The sequence below is a fragment of the Myxine glutinosa genome, chromosome 5, assembly GCF_964187855.1.
Source record: "Myxine glutinosa chromosome 5, kmMyxGlut1.1, whole genome shotgun sequence".
In the NCBI taxonomy this organism is placed as follows: Eukaryota; Metazoa; Chordata; class Myxini; order Myxiniformes; family Myxinidae; genus Myxine; species Myxine glutinosa.
The window spans coordinates 211,623,632-211,639,503 of NC_136265.1; the positions used below are offsets into that span (position 1 = coordinate 211,623,632).

At 46.5% G+C, this 15,872-nt stretch overlaps 1 protein-coding gene across 1 annotated transcript in view; it reads right to left on the minus strand.

Moving 5' to 3' along the window:
• PDPK1 (3-phosphoinositide dependent protein kinase 1) overlaps positions 1–15,872 on the minus strand; it is a 112,657-nt gene that overhangs the window by 40,058 nt on the left and 56,727 nt on the right. Inside the window, exons 6-8 of the mRNA XM_068114963.2 lie at positions 6,265–6,362; positions 4,013–4,088; positions 3,559–3,627 (exon numbers count right to left, since the gene is read on the minus strand). Of these exons, the coding sequence (XP_067971064.2) occupies positions 3,559–3,627; positions 4,013–4,088; positions 6,265–6,362 (243 nt within the window). The remainder of the gene's footprint in view (positions 1–3,558; positions 3,628–4,012; positions 4,089–6,264; positions 6,363–15,872) is intronic.

Genomic DNA, 15,872 nt, shown 5'->3' on the forward strand with positions numbered 1-15,872 from the left:
AGGAGCGAGGGGGGGTAGTTTAGGAGGGGAGGCGTTAGGGGGGAGAATTGAAAGGGAGGGGTGAGGGGGGAGTTTTGGAGGGGAGAGGAGAGGGGGAGTTTTGAAGGGAAGGGGTGGGGGGAGGGAATTTTGAAGGGGAGGGAATTTTGAAGGGGAGGGAATTTTGAAGGGGAGGGGAGAGGCGGGAGATTTTAAGGGGAGGGGTGAGGGAGGAGTTTAGAAAGAGGATGATTAATGAAAAACGAACATTTATTACAAACTGGGTTTATTGTGATTTTCAAGTCAGAGATCCATTTAAAAACGATAGAGGAGGGGTGGAATGAAGGTGAGTTTAGAGAATGCAGAAAGGAAGACTGAGAGATTGAATTTTTTTTTTGAAGTGCAATATAAAATCCATTATCGTAAAATAATTTATTTCTTAATCAATTGGCTAATAGTGCACCGAAACCACCACTGTTTCATTTGAATCTTTAACTTTTTGAAAATTAATCGAGTAATTAATCAAGTTCATTGAATAATTAATCTATTAATCAATTAATCAAAAATACCCTTTATAGCCAAATCCCATTGATCACTGTTGTGTCCAAATAACAGCTTAATAGCTCAAAAGGTGCCTGAGATATTGATGAGAAAGAAAATAAATAAGTAATCAATAAATCGATACCAATTAAGTAATTAGCTGATTAATCAAAAAATTAAATATGCCGTTTTTTTTCTAAGCACTTGTTCACCATTGTGCCCAAATTACAGCTTATTTGCTCATAGGATGGCTGAGATATCGCTCGAACAAAAAAGAGAAAACAAACTGAGTAAAAACCGAGTACGGCCTTTTAGTGCACACCATCACAGGGCGCTGAAGGCCATGACGTCATGCAGCGCCTGGAGGGAGGGGTGGTGTACACCAAGGAGCTGATACTCTGGGTCCCCCACCTTTTGGGTGGTATGAGGAATAGAGCTGTAAGATGAAAGCTAAATATTGGACTGTTTTTGAAATATCGTGTGCACAAGCCAAGTTACCGAGGTGGTTGCAATTGCAACATAATTCAGCCAATCACAGCCGTAATACAATCAGGTTGAGATAATGTAATGAGGAATATATACACTACATGACCAAAGTATGTGGACACCCGAACATCACATCTCATTCCAAAATCACGGGCATTAATATTGAGTCTGTCCCCCATTTGCTGCTATAACAGCCTCCACTCTTCTGGGAAGGTTTTCCATTAGATGTTGGAACATTCCTCTGGGGATTTGCTTCCATTTAGCCACAAGAGCATTAGTGAGGTCAGGCACTGATGTTGGGCGATTAGTCCTGGCTCACAGTCGGCATTCCAATTCATCCCAAAGGTGTTCGATGGGGTTGAGGTCAGGGTTCGGTGCAGGCCAGTCAAGTTCTTCCACACCGATCTCGACAAACCATTTCTGTATGGACCTCGCTTTGTGCACGGGGGCATTGTCATGCTGAAACAGGAAAGGACCTTCCCCAAACTGTTGCCACAAATTTGGAAGCACACAATCATCTAGAAAGTCATTGCATGCTGTAGCATTAAGATTTCCCTTCACTGGAATGAAGGGGCCTAGCCCGAACTATGAAAAACAGCCCCAAACCATTATTCCTCCTCCACCAAACTTTACAGTTGGCATTATGCATTCGGGCAGGTAGTGTTCTCCTGGCATCCGCCAAACCCAGATTCATCTGTCGGACTGCCAGATGGTGAAGCGTGGTTCATCACTCCAGAGAACGTGTTTCCACTGATCCGGTCCAATGGCGGCAATGTTTACACCACTCCAGCCGACGCTTAGCATTGCGCATGGTGATCTTGGGCTTGTGTGCGGCTGCTTGGCCATGGAAACCCATTTCGTGAAGCTCCTGACGAACATTTGTTGTGCCGACGTTACTTCCAGAGGCAGTTTGGAACTCGGTAGTGAGTGTTGCAACCGAGGACAGACGATTTTTACGTGCTATGCGCTTCAGCACTTGGCGGTCCCGTTCTGTGATCTTGTGTGGCCCATCACTTTGCGGCTGAGCTGTTGTTGCTCCTAGACGTTTCCACTTCACAATAACAGCACTTATTGTTGACCAGGCCAGCTCTAGCAGGGCAGAAATTTGACAAACTGACTTGTTGGAAAGGTGGCATCCTGTGACGGTGCCACGTTGAAAGTCAATGAGCTCTTCATTACGACCCATTCTACTGCCAATGTTTGTCTATGGAGATTGCATGTCTGTGTGCTTGATTATATATACCTGTCAGCAATGGGTGTGACTGAAACAGCCAAATCCACAAATTAGAAGGGGTGTCCGCATACTTTTGGTCATGTAGTGTATCTGCAATATGAGAGCTAAATATTCAACGATTTTTGAAATATCATGAACACAAAAGTACATGGCCGGGTGATCGGTCGGTCGGACAGACAGAATCATTGTAATGTCCCCCGTCTCCATCCTTGTCGGAGGGGTAAGAGACACAAAAAGTCAGATTTGCAGGCGCACTCTGATCTCAACATTTATTTTCCGAAAACATTTTTTCAGTGTTTCTTTGTACTGAACACATCGTGCTTTGACATTTTGCTAACAGAGGAAAAGCAGAAGGCCTCACAGGGTAAGATTTAAAAAAACTTTTGTAAGTTTTGTCGGAGGGGTAAGATTTTTAAAAACAAGTATCACACATGAACAACAAGCCTGGTGTTGACTTAGCGGTTAGGGTGCCGGCTTGGGATCCTAGGATCCTGGGTTCGAATCCCGGTCGATCGCTGAATTAACGCCAGGGGGGTTGACTCAGCCTGTCATCCTTCCGAGGTCAGCAAATTGAGTACCAGCTTGCTGGGATGAATGATCACGGTGTGTACCCCGGTTTAGAATAGGTACACCGTATCCCTGCGCATCGTAAGAGCGTGACCAAGGGTTGGCGTCAGGAAGGGCATCCGGCCATAAAAACATTGCCTCAAACAGGGAACCATGATTGTCATGGGGCCCGCAAGGCCAACCCCCGCTCTAGCGGGGAAAATGGCTTTAAAACGATCATTCATTCATATACACATGAACAAACTCAGCATTGCGAATCATTCACACTTTGTGGTTTCAATGCACGCAATTTAAAAATAAAAATAAAATAAAAACTATCCAAAGAGTTTTCAGGGTTCATTGCTATATTGAAGAACCAGTACAAACTTTTGAATTTTTTTTCCCCTGCTGTATGCAAAGCGGCTATATTCATTGAGCTCAAGTTCCGTAAGCACTCATGCTTATTGACTGGTTAATCTTTCTTTCACATGAAAGGCTAATATATAGGTTCTTTCACATGTGTATATGGCCCATTTCCACTGCAAAGGACAGACTGGGCTGAATACAAGCACCACGAGACTTTCCCTCCAATCATAAGAAAGCAAAGTCACTCCTACACAATCATCCATCCCCACACTAAATTGGAAAAAATATATACAGTGAGTGGCTGCTTATTCAATGGAGCTAATGGAAACGGGTTAAAAGGCTTGTACGGTTTTTGACTCGGCTATCAAATTACCAAAGCCAGTTTCTGGGAAAACAATGGTACTTACGTGGCACGAAAAGGAGGAAGGCCAGCAACCAGCTGATAGATTATGCATCCCAGAGCCCAGAGGTCAGAGCTGAAACAAACAAACAAATCCCAAAAAACTAACGGCAGTGTAAAAATCAAAGATAAAATCGTGAAAGACAAAACGGTACAGCAAATTTATCGCAGATGTGACTGCGTGTCAAAAAAAACAAAAAACCGCAACATCCTTTTTATAACCCAACACCGAACACGAAAAATCCACTGCTATACAGTTTATACAAGCTCAAGGAGCCTGGGGTCATGCCCCAAAAAAGAAAAAAAAAGTAGCGAGCTTTTCATGCACTCTAGTCGTGCCAGGCCTTTCAACATACACTCCCAATGTGGCATACAGTCCAAATTTAAACCATCCAGACTAACCCCCTCAATCTCCCCACCACCTCACCCAAGCCCCCTCTTCCTTTCAGGCTAATCCGTACCTCTTGCAAGCAGCTTTCTCTGTCAGCAGCTCAGGTGATACATACTGTGCGGTTCCAACGAAGGAATTCGCTCGATCTGAAAAACAAAATGCATCAGTACCGATGTTAAAAAACAAACAAACTAGGGACTGCCGTAAAGTTTGTTGTTTATTTTAAAGAAAACTTAAGAAATGCAAGAGGGAAAGAAGAGGCGATAACAATCCATTTTATACCGATGCACTGGCTGGCGCACAACTTTTAGCTACCTGCAAATCGGCACTCAGCCTCAAACAGTCAAACAATTAGCATTTTCATCCTTCTGAGAACGATTTGATGAGCTGCTAATTTTATGCAAGAAGAATGATGTTGTGCGATGTAGTGTAAAAACAGTGCGATGGATGAAAATTACCCACCTCATTAACGTAACGAGACTTCCATCAATTTGGGTAACTCAGGGTCAATATATTCACTGCAGGAGCAGACAATAGTCTTGGAAATGAGGTTTTCTTTCTCGCTTTGACTTTTCACCTATTTCACCGATCTCTATTCATTTGGAAAAGTCAATAAAACACGATTCCGTTCCTCGTCTCTTCCTGTTCGGACATTACCTTTCCTTGTGTTAGCCTGGGACTGAACTACTCTACTGCAACTGCGTTGCCACTTTGCCTTCGCATCTCACTCTTTCAGGAGCCTCGATTTAGACGACAAAAATAAAAGTGAAAAGGATGAAACAATCATCAGTTAAAAACTAGAATTAAAATTCGACTCAAAGGAGCCCCACGTTAGATGTGATCTCACTGGTACGTTTGACCTCAATTAAAGGTCACATGAAAAATGAATGGTCACTTGAGAGAAAGCATCAGCGAGAGAGGGGGGGAGAGAGAGAGAGAGAGAGAGAGAGAGAGAGAGAGAGAGAGAGAGAGAGAGAGAGAGAAAGAAAGAGATAAGTAAAAGAGAGGCAACATCAGACGCTTCTAGCTCGAGTTATGGTCAGCAGCAGAATGATATCCAAAGGGCACATGACCTTTGACCTATTCAATCTAAAATTTCATCAGTTCATCTCTGTATTACAGTTCATAAGTGTGTAAAGTTGGTTGAAATCTCTCAAGTGGTTCATAAGTTACTGCAGAACCACAGATTTTCAATTAAAGGGTGTTCGGCCTTTGACCTATTGAACCCAAAATAGAATCAGTTCATTTTTGCATCATAATACACCTTTGTACCAAGTTTGGTTGACATGCGCGTGACATGCCACATGCTGGCACACGAGGAACGCACGCACGCGAAGCATGGAAACACATGAGGCGAGCGCACACACACACACACACACACACACACACACACACACACACACACACACACACACACACACACACACACACACACACACACACACACACACACACACACACACACACACACACACACACACACACACACACACACACACACACACACACGTTATTGAACACATCACATGGAAGGCAAAGACATTAGTAGACACCAATGTACTTTTACATGAATTCCAAAGACAGGAGTAGACAATGGAGAAACGCATATAGTGAGATTTGAACCTGGGTTTCCGAGCGTCAAGAACCACTGGTTGACATAGGAACACTATGCAGACAGACCCGGTGTTTTCTGTATAGTTGAGATCATAGTTCAAGACATCTTGTATAGCAAGGGAACGCCTGTGCCTTTTTCCTCTGGAACTGCTAAAAGCAAGCAGGCTCCCCAATGACCTGTCTATCCGTTTATGGAACATATACATAGCTTCCTAACAGATGAGTCACATATCCCCACTCGGAACTGCTTTCCTTTTTGCCCAGCAATGTCTGCGGGTGAGTAAAGGCTTAGTGAGGTGAAGGACAGTGCAGAAAAAGAGGGCTTAAATGTACAACGGCACGTGAAAAGAAGGGATTGCTCCGGGGGAGAGATGGCACAACAAGAGCTTATCCAAGATCAAATGGCTTTGCAGGTGTTTGAAGGTTTGAAGAAGTCAGTAAAAGTGAGAAACAAAATATTATGAACACAGGGGACAGCAGTCTCAGGAAATGCCTGAAGTTCCATCGTTGATGGAATTCCATCAGTTGGTGAGGATTCCCAATTTACATTCCGAGGTTTGTAAGAACCAGGAAAATCGATGCAAAAGTTTAATTCTGGTTTGTGTGTAGTGTTGGTAGAGCAGTGAGGGTCAAGATCGGAGATGCAAGGGGAAAAGAGGTCAACCGAGGCAAGTGCAGCGTTCATCTGGAAGGAGAAATACGACGTACCCTGTGTGCTATCTGAGGGCAGCTGCTTGGCTGTGCCGAAGTCTGTGATCTGGATATGCATATCTTCATTCAGGAGGATATTCTCCGGTTTCAGATCCCTGCAAGTCAAAAAGTTACTTTCTTCTGCACCCGGTCGAGTTTAGGCCGAGCAGGAAAAAAAATAACACTTGCCAAAAGGTCAGCCTCGAGATTCTATAGACTCCATACAAGATGCTAAAAAAATACAAAATCAATCAAGTGATTACAGGATGTCCAGGTGGAGCTGGCATAGAAATGCATGCAGAAATAGTGATGTCATGCAAATGCAGAGACGGTGCAGATTGGCCCAATAAATAAATGTATCTTTATCCCAAAGCTTTTTGAAAATAACACAGAGAAATTCACCAAACTTGGTCGTTATTATCACCACATGGCACAGGGGTGCAAGAGCCGTGCCATTTTTCACCCCGCCCCGGGGGGAGGTCAAAAGGTCAAACACCGAAAAATGCAATAACGGGTGCATTTTTAAATGAAACTTTGCATATGCAATCAACATTGGGAGGAGCATGAAATGTATCATGACATTTTTGAATTTGACCCCTGTTTGTGCTCCAGAGGGTGGGGACTTAAGGGTCACAGGGATCAAAACAGAAATAAACTAATTTATAACAAAATTTGAAATTGGGTCGTGGTGGAACTTTTTCCCGACTTTTGACTTTGCTTTAGGTGGAAAGCAAGGGGATTTGCGATGGTGCGCAATCGACTTCGCTTGAATTTTTGTCTTACTATGGTAATACGAGCTCCCTTGGGGATCAAAATATGGTGTCAATGAATCACTTGGACTAACTATTATGTCATCTCTGACATAGTATGACACATAATCAACTAACTATTATGTCACCTCCCCTCCAAATCTTCCCCATCACCCATCTCTTTCAAATCTTCCCCCTTGCCCCTCCCCTCCAAATCCTTCCCATCACCCATCCCTTTCAAATCTCACCCCTTGCCCCTTCCTTCCGAAACTCCCCCCTCGCCCCTCCCCTCCTAGACTCCCCTTTCACCACTCCTCAAAGCGTCCTCCCCACTTCTTCCCCCTTCCAACTCTCACCTTCATCTCCCCCAACCTTCTGCCTCGCTCTTCCCCCTCCTCAAATAACACCTCACTGTGCCTCACCCAATCACCATCAAACCTTTTGTCTGCCCCATCCTTCCCTTTCTCCAAACTATTCTGAAATTTCTGACACACCTTCAACTGCTCCCCCTTCCTCTTCATTAACGGTATGGACCTCAAACATCCGGGGTCTTCGCTCAAACTTGACTGATCTCTCCATACAGGTTGCTTCTGACAAACCAGACGTGATCTGCTTAACAGAAACTTTCCTCCTTCATGATGTCTCTGATTCCTTGGAATCTCTCCCAGGTTACTCCCTCCTCCGGTATGATAGACCTGAGCCTCGTCCTGGAGGTGGGGTTGCTATCTTTATCAAAAACTCTCTTCCTCACTCGCCCTGCACTGCCCTCTCTCCACCTCACCCCCAGGAATACCTCTGGCTACGGCTTCCCCTTCGCTCCCACCTTTTGTTCATATGTGTGTTGTACCGTCCACCAAACAGTGATGACTCCATCTACATCTCGCTGTCTGATAATATGGACCAACTTCTATCAACTCATCCCAACTATCTCTTCCTCATATGTGGTGATTTCAATTGTCACCATGCCAGCTGGCTGGGTGTGGGCACCTCTCTCACCAGCCATGGCTCCTCAGCAAAGGACTTCTGCGACTCACTGGGACTGACACAATCTGTCAATTTCCCGACCCGGATCTCAGTCAACGGAGCATCTTCTCTTCTGGACTTGGTTATGACTAACTTCCCCGAAAATATCTGCTGCTCTTCTTCTGCTCCAATCGGCTCATCTGATCATGTGCTTGTTAAAGTGGACATCTCTCTGACCACTCAGAGAGCCTCCTCAGCATCAACGAGTCTGGCATTTCACTCAGGCCAACTGGCCCGGTCTTCAAGCAGCCATCAATCATCTGGACTGGTCTCCCATCTCTACTGCCTCTGACATCAATTCTTCCTGGGAATTCTTCCAAAGTAAATTGCTCTCTCTCATGCACAGATTTATCCCATCTCGTCTTCAGTTGTCATACCCTTCCTCTCGTTCATGGTACACGGAATCTTGTGGTGAGGCTGTTGCCCAGAAACAATTTGCCTTCGTCTCCTGGAAAGCAAATCCAACGGGAGGAAATCTCATTTGTTTTCACAAAGCCCGAAACAAGTGTGTGTCCACCCTCAGGAGAGCCAGGAAACAATATCTCTCCATTCTCAAGACCGAACTCTCTTATCTGTCTCCCTCTTCCAAATTCTGGTGGCGTCTGGTCAAATCTGTTTCTGGTGTTTGTTCCCCCTCCATCCCCTCCCTCACTTCATACGGCTACACAGCTGACTCCGCACATGAAAAAGCTGAATGCCTCAACTCTGTGTTTGCCTCTAAATCTTGTGTCCCAACCCATCCCTCTCTGTACCCAGTCATACCCAGCTGCTCCTGGACTCTGTATCCTTTCCTCCTGACAAGGTGGAAAAGTTTCTGTCAACCCTCGACTGAATCTGCAGATGGACCTGACGGCATCAGCCCACGGGTCCTAAAATCCTGTTCTTCCGCTCTTTCAGTCCCTCTCTTTGTTCTCTTCACACTCTTTTGCTCAAAGTCATCTGCCATCTGCTTGGAAATCAGCCAACATCACGGCTTTGCACAAAAAAGGTGCAAAACAGATCCTAGCAACTACAGACCAATCAGCCTTCTCCCAATTATCAGCAAAGTCATGGAATCCATCATTGCTTCGGATATGAAATCTTTCCTCTTCTCCAATGGCTTGATCTCTGATGATCAATTTGGTTTCAGACCAGGTCACTCTACTCTGGACAGTGGACATGCTGCTTCTCCTTTCTCAACAATGGATGGAGGCCCTCAATGCCAAACAGGAAATTAGAGCCGTCTCCCTTGACATATCACGTGCCTTCGATACGGTCTGGCACCCCGCTCTGCTCACCAAACTCTCCTCCTTTGGTATCCATGGAAATCTCCACGCATGGCTGGCGGACTTCCTCTCTAGTCGTAGTCGACGTGTGGCCCTGAATGGGTTTCTCTCATCTCCTCTTCCTGTTCAGGCTGGAGTTCCCCAAAGGCAGTGTTCTTGGCCCTGTGCTTTTTCTGGTCTTCATCAATGATCTCTCTGACTCTTGAAAATCCTCTCTATCTCTTTGCTGATGACTCCACTCTCTGCCGCTCCATTCCTCAACCCTCAGATCGGCAGACTGCAGCCTCCTCACTCTCTGCAAACCTGGAGAAAATCACAGACTGGGCAAACAAGTGGACCATGTCTTTCAATCCTGACAAATCTCACACTCTTACTATGTCTCTCCAAAAAGACCGACTGGACAACCCTCCCATCCACTTTCTGAATAATCCTCTCCAAGAAGTTCTGTCACTCAAGCTTTTGGGTCTTACGATCTGCCATGATCTTTCCTGGAAAAGCCACATTGCAAATCTGGCCTCCAAAGCCAGTCGCTGACTGGGCACCCTCCGTCGTGCGAAGTCCTTCCTCGGCACACCTGAACTCCTCACCACATACAAGGCTTTCATCCGCAACTCAATTGAATACTGTTCCCCCCTCTGGGCCGGTGCTCCTGCCTCACACCTAGCTCAGCTTCACGCTGTCGAAACCAAACCTTTCAGAATCATTGGAATCTCCTGCGATGAACCCAACTCCGATGGCCTTTCACTCACTCACCACAGGCAGGTTGGTGGTCTTTCTGTCTTCTACCGACTCCTCTCCGGCCTTGCTCCCCCAGCTCTCTCTGTGCTCTGTCCCCCAAATATTCCTGCAGGTCGGACAAGATCTGCCAGCAACCCTCTTGTGGTTCAAATGCCAAAATCTAGGCTCTCTGCTCACCTTCACTCTTTCATTCCCCTTTTCTCCCGCCCCTGGAACAAACTCCACCACTCCCTTCAATCCCACTCCTCCCTCCAGGTCTTTGAAACATCTGTTCACCACCATCTCTTATCTTCCCCCATCTAAAACCTTGATCTTTTCTACCCCCGCTAATTTTCACCCCAGATACACTTTTTTGAAATTCAAACTTCTTTCCTGGAAGTCTTTGCAGTGTCCATATGATTTATACCTCTTCCACCACCCCCCAAGCACTCTCCCTCCCACAGATCTCCTGATGTCCCTGCTCTGAAATGTTGTGTTTGTGTCCTTCCCCCTCTCTCCCCATCTTGTCTACCGCTCCCTTTATTTTGTGTCGGTTTGACTGTTTATTTGATTAATGTTAGCTCTTTCACGAGCCTCAATCTTGTATACAACAACAACAACAACAACAACAACAACAACAACAACAACAACAACAACAAAATTAATAATATATATATATATTGTTGCGGTTTTGAGTTTGTACAGTGAGTTTAATAAAAACCACCTTTTAGAGGCCATTTTTCCCCGCAAAGCGGGGGTTGGCCTTTTTTCGTGCACCGTGGTTGTTGTTGTTTTTGTTGGTCCCCTTTTTGAAGCAATGTTTTATGGCCGGATGCCCTTCCTGCCGCCAACCCTTTTTGTCGCCTTTTACGACAAACAGGGAATTACCAGTGAAGTGGTACTCAATTTGCCGACCTCGGAAGGATGACAGGCTGAGTCAACCCCCCTGGCGTTAATTCAGCGATCGACCGGGATTCAAACCCAGGATCCTAGGATCCTAAGCTGGCACCCTAGCCGCCAGCCCAACACCAGGCTCGTTTAATAGTTAATAGAGTAAAGTTTAAGTTAATAGAGTAAAGTTTAATAGAGTTTAATAAAGGTTAAAATTTCCCCCTTATAGTTAGTCACACAAGCAACATGTAGCCTCGCGATAGTATAGTTATGTCTTCGTATTTGTGAGCTTAGTCCTTTTCCTATGTTAGTGCTGCATTGAGTAGAGTCAGGAGAATAGGCCCTACTTCCACCGACTTTCCAGCTACCCTAGCCTCATGCCCCTTTGCGCTAACGTTGGTTCATTTTGGGCGAGTTAACACGAGGCAGGCGAGGAGGACCGGGGCGGAGCCGAGGGCGGAGCGGCAGAAGCGCTGACGGTAAGCACGAGCCGCCAATCAGGGCTCAGAGGTGGTGGCGGCGGCGTTGCGTCACAGGGCATGGTGAGAAGGTTCGAGAGGGATCCAGAAGGTTCGGGGGCGTAGCTATAAATCCCGCTGTGCAAAGCCCTCGAAAGACCTCGCAGATGAACGAAGAACCCGAGAGGACTTGCAACGAAAGACTTGGTGAGTAAAGGACTCGCGCGCACTGACCAACCAGCTTGGAGGGATCGAGGAAGAGGAGTTGTGAGCGCCCAAGAACTGTACAAGATACGCGGGCGAAGCCCGACGCGCATGAACCAAAAGACGCGCTATTAATACGTGACGCTCGGTTGAGTTTGAGGCCGATCGCTATACCATGCATTAAGTCGCGCGAGTGACGAAAACGGCTGTGTAATCGCCAGCCGCGCTGAGAGTCCCGCCGTTTGCCGTTCCCCCTCATTATCTGCCTTGTTCGGGAGACGCGCTACGAGGTTCCTGCCATCGCCTGCTGCCATCTTCGCGGGACGTGCTCGGACCGTGGAGAGCGGGACGGGGGCCGTCTCTGGACGACCACGTCGACGCGTTGGCTGAACATCTACCCATCTGCAATTCCCTGTGTGAGTGTGACGGGCACGAGTCCAAGGGATAAGTTAAGATTGACTAAGGCTGCTCTGTGTCTCTGCATCCACGATCATTGTACATACGTGCGGGAATAATTAAACCTGTGTTCTTCCTTTCTTCCATTCGATCGTTCCTGTGGTTTCTTCATTGGCAAAGCATGGTACGAATAAAACCGCTCAAATCGGGTTCCACTAACTAAAACTGCACGGACCACGTGGTACTCAATCCACTCGGCGTACTCAAACCACACGTGGCTCGTGCGAGGCTTGCTTCCTCTCTTTCAGGGCGGCGCAGGGAATTAGGTATGAGCGAGAATTGGTCCCCTGACCCTACTCTGCGTTTGTCCGGAAGGGACGTATCAAGCCTCGGTTCCACCAAGCCCAGAAAGAACAAGGGGATTAATCCCCCCTTGGTAAGGGGAAGAAGGGCGGCGTAGCACCGTAACAATATGTAAGTTCAAAACACACCTGGTCACAAGTGTGCCGCACAGACCGGGTCCTCAGTCGAGGTCCTCAGCATCATCCCGTTTCGGCCCTTCAACCTCGATACGGTCAGCGAAGGTGGGCCAGCAGGGGCACATACACATCCACATGCAGCAACTACACCTGGATGCATACATACCCCCACCCCCAGCCAGTGCGAACGCAGACAACAACAACAACAACAACACCTCCGCGTCCAGAATCCACAGCACCAAACAAACATGGTGGAACACGAAAACACCCATCTTTATACCCTTCACCACTCACCAACAAAACACACCAGATCATTCATACACACACACAAACACACCCACACACACACATCACCAACCAACCAACCACCTTTTTTTTTTTCTTCTTTTTTTTTGTATACTGAATCGAGGCTCGTGAAAGAGCTAAGCGCTGAAAGAGCTCGTGAAAGAGCTCGCACCTACCCTTACATCATACACCAATCAACACACACTCATGCAAAAATTAATTCATGCAAAAACACACACCCTCACCCACTCACTCATATACACAAAATAAGATATAATAATGGTAAAAACACAAAAAAAAAAAACAACCAACCTGCACCGTTCGACGTGCCTCCATAAACTTACTCCATATGCAAAATGAGCCTTTCAAGGCAACCTGGGCCACCTTGTCCCCTACATCTACAAGTGGAGAAGTGCTGGTCTTTATCATCTACATCTCAGTGCTTAATATCATATACAAGTGGAGAAGATTCCAAACAACTGCAAACTTGTTCAGGCTAGGCCGCCCCAGCAAGTTCAGCCTGAGAGCTGAATGAGATGCTGATGAATGAGACCGCAAGATGCTGAAAGAAGTCTCTAAGAACCCCAGAATGTCATCACGGACCTATAGGTAGCTCTTGCCACTGCTGATGTCAAAGTGCACGAGTCTGCCATTAGAAAGAGGCTGCACAAATTTGATCTGCATGGGAGGTGTGCCAGGAGGAAACCTTTGCTGTCCAGAAAGAATATCAGGGCAAGACTAAAGATTGCCAATGAACACCGAGGCAAAGACCAGCACTTCTGGAACAATGTGCTCTGGACAGATGAGTCAAAGGTGGAGCTATTTGGCCACATTACCAGAAGACATGTTTGGCAAAAACCAAAGACAGCATTTGACCACAAGAACCTGATACCAAATGTAAAGCATGGTCGTGGAAATATTATGGTTTGGGGCAGCTTTGCTGCATCAGGGCCTGGACAGCTCACCATCATAGAATCCACGATGAATTCTTCATTGTACCAGATGGTGCTTGAGGATAATGTGAGGCCATCTGTCGGAAAGTTGAAGCTCAACTGAAGGTGGACCTTGCAACATGACAATGACCCTAAACATACCAGTAAATCCACCAAGGAATGGCTGAAAAGAAAGAAATGGAGGGTTCTGGAATGGCCAAGTCAAAGCCCGGATCTAAATCCCATCGAGATGTTGTGGGGGGGATTTGAAACGAGCTGTGCATGCTCTTGTTGGCTTAGTTGGCTTAGCGGTTAAGGTGCCAGCTTGGGATCCGAGGATCCTGGGTTCGAATCGCGGTCGATCGCTGAATTAACGCCAGGGGGGTGGACTCAGCCTGTCATCCTTCCGAGGTCGGCAAATTGAGTACCAGCTTGCTGGGATGAATGATCCCGGTGTGTACCCCGGTTTAGAATAGGTACACCGTATCCCTGCGCATCATAAGAGGCGACTAAGGGTTGGCGTCAGGAAGGGCATCCGGCCATAAAAACATTGCCTCAAACAGGGAATCATGATTGTCATGGTGCCGCAAGGCTAACCCCTGCTCTAGCGGGGAAAATGGTCTTAAAACGATCATTCATTCATTCATATTGTGCATGCAAGAAACCCCTCAAACATCGCACAGCTGATAGAATTCTGCATGGAGGAGTGGGCAAAAATTTCTGCCAGTCGATGTCAGAGACTGGTCAGCAGTTATAAGAAACGCCTACTTGAGGTTGTTTCTGCCAAAGGGGGCAATACCACATATTGGAGCCAAGGGTGTACTTACTTTTTCCGCACGTGAAATTTGCATTTATGTTTATTTAAATTATACAATGGACTACAAAATGTAAATATTTCATGATATTTGTTATATTATATCACCTTTATCTATCAATATTGTTGAAATGAGGATCAAATAGCTGTATGTTGAAATATGTTGAAAAAGTCAAAACTTTACATGGGGTGTACTTACTTTTTCACGTGACTGTATGTACAATGATCGGGACGCAGAGACACAGGGCAGCACTTACACAGTCTTATCTTATCCCCCGGACTCGGGCCCGTCACACTCACACAGGGAATTGCAGATGGGTCGATGTTCCAGCCAGACGCGTCGACGTGGTTGTCCAGGAACTCTCCCGTCCGACTCTCCCCGGTCCCAGGACGTCCCGCGAATATGGCAGCAGGCGATGGAAGGAACCTCGTCGCGTGTCTCCCGAACAAAGCAGATGATGAGGTGAGACGGCAAATGCGGGACTCTCAGCGCGGCTGGCGATTACACAGCCGTTTTCACTCGCGTGACTTAATGCGCTGTATATCGATCAGCCTCCAACTCAACTGAGCGTCACGTATTATTTTATGTATTTTATGTAAAACGTATTTCGTTTCAGGTGCGTCTTGCTTCGCCCGCGTATCTTTCACAGTTCTCCGACGCTCACAACTCCTCTTCCACGATTCCTCCAAGTTGGTTAGTGCGCGCGAGTTCTCCCCTGGGCAGGTCCTTTGTTCATCATCGAGGGTCCTTTCAGGCAGCAGTCCTGTTCAACGAGTCCTTCAGCGCTAGTCCTCTTCGGGGGCTTTGTGCAGCGGGTTTTATAGCTACACCCCCGAACCTTCCGGAACCCTCTCGAACCTTCTTACCATGCCCTGTGACGCGGCGCCGGCGCCACCACCTCCGAGCCCTGATTGGCGGCTCGTGCTTACAGTCAGCGCTTCTGGCGCCCCTCCTTAGGCTCCGCCCCGACCCTCCTAGCCTGCCTCGTGTTAATTCGCCCAAAATGAACCCAAGTCAGCGCAAAGGGGCATGAGGCTAGGGACGCTGGATAGTCGGTAGAAGTAGGGCCTATTCTCCTGACTCTAATCAACGCAGAACTAACAATGGGAAAGGACTAAGCTCACAAATACTAAAAAATAACTATACTATCGCGAGGCTACATGTTGCTTGTGTGACTAACTATGAGGGGGAAATTTTAACCTTTATTAGACTCGCTGGACAAACTCAAAACCACAACAATATATATATATATATATATATATATATATATATATATATATATATATATATATATATATATATGGTATCTGTACAGTCAGCGTCTAATACAGTACAATACAGTACAGTCTGTACAGTCTGTACAGTCTGTACCGTATCTGTACAGATACCATTATTAGTAACTCCCAACCGCA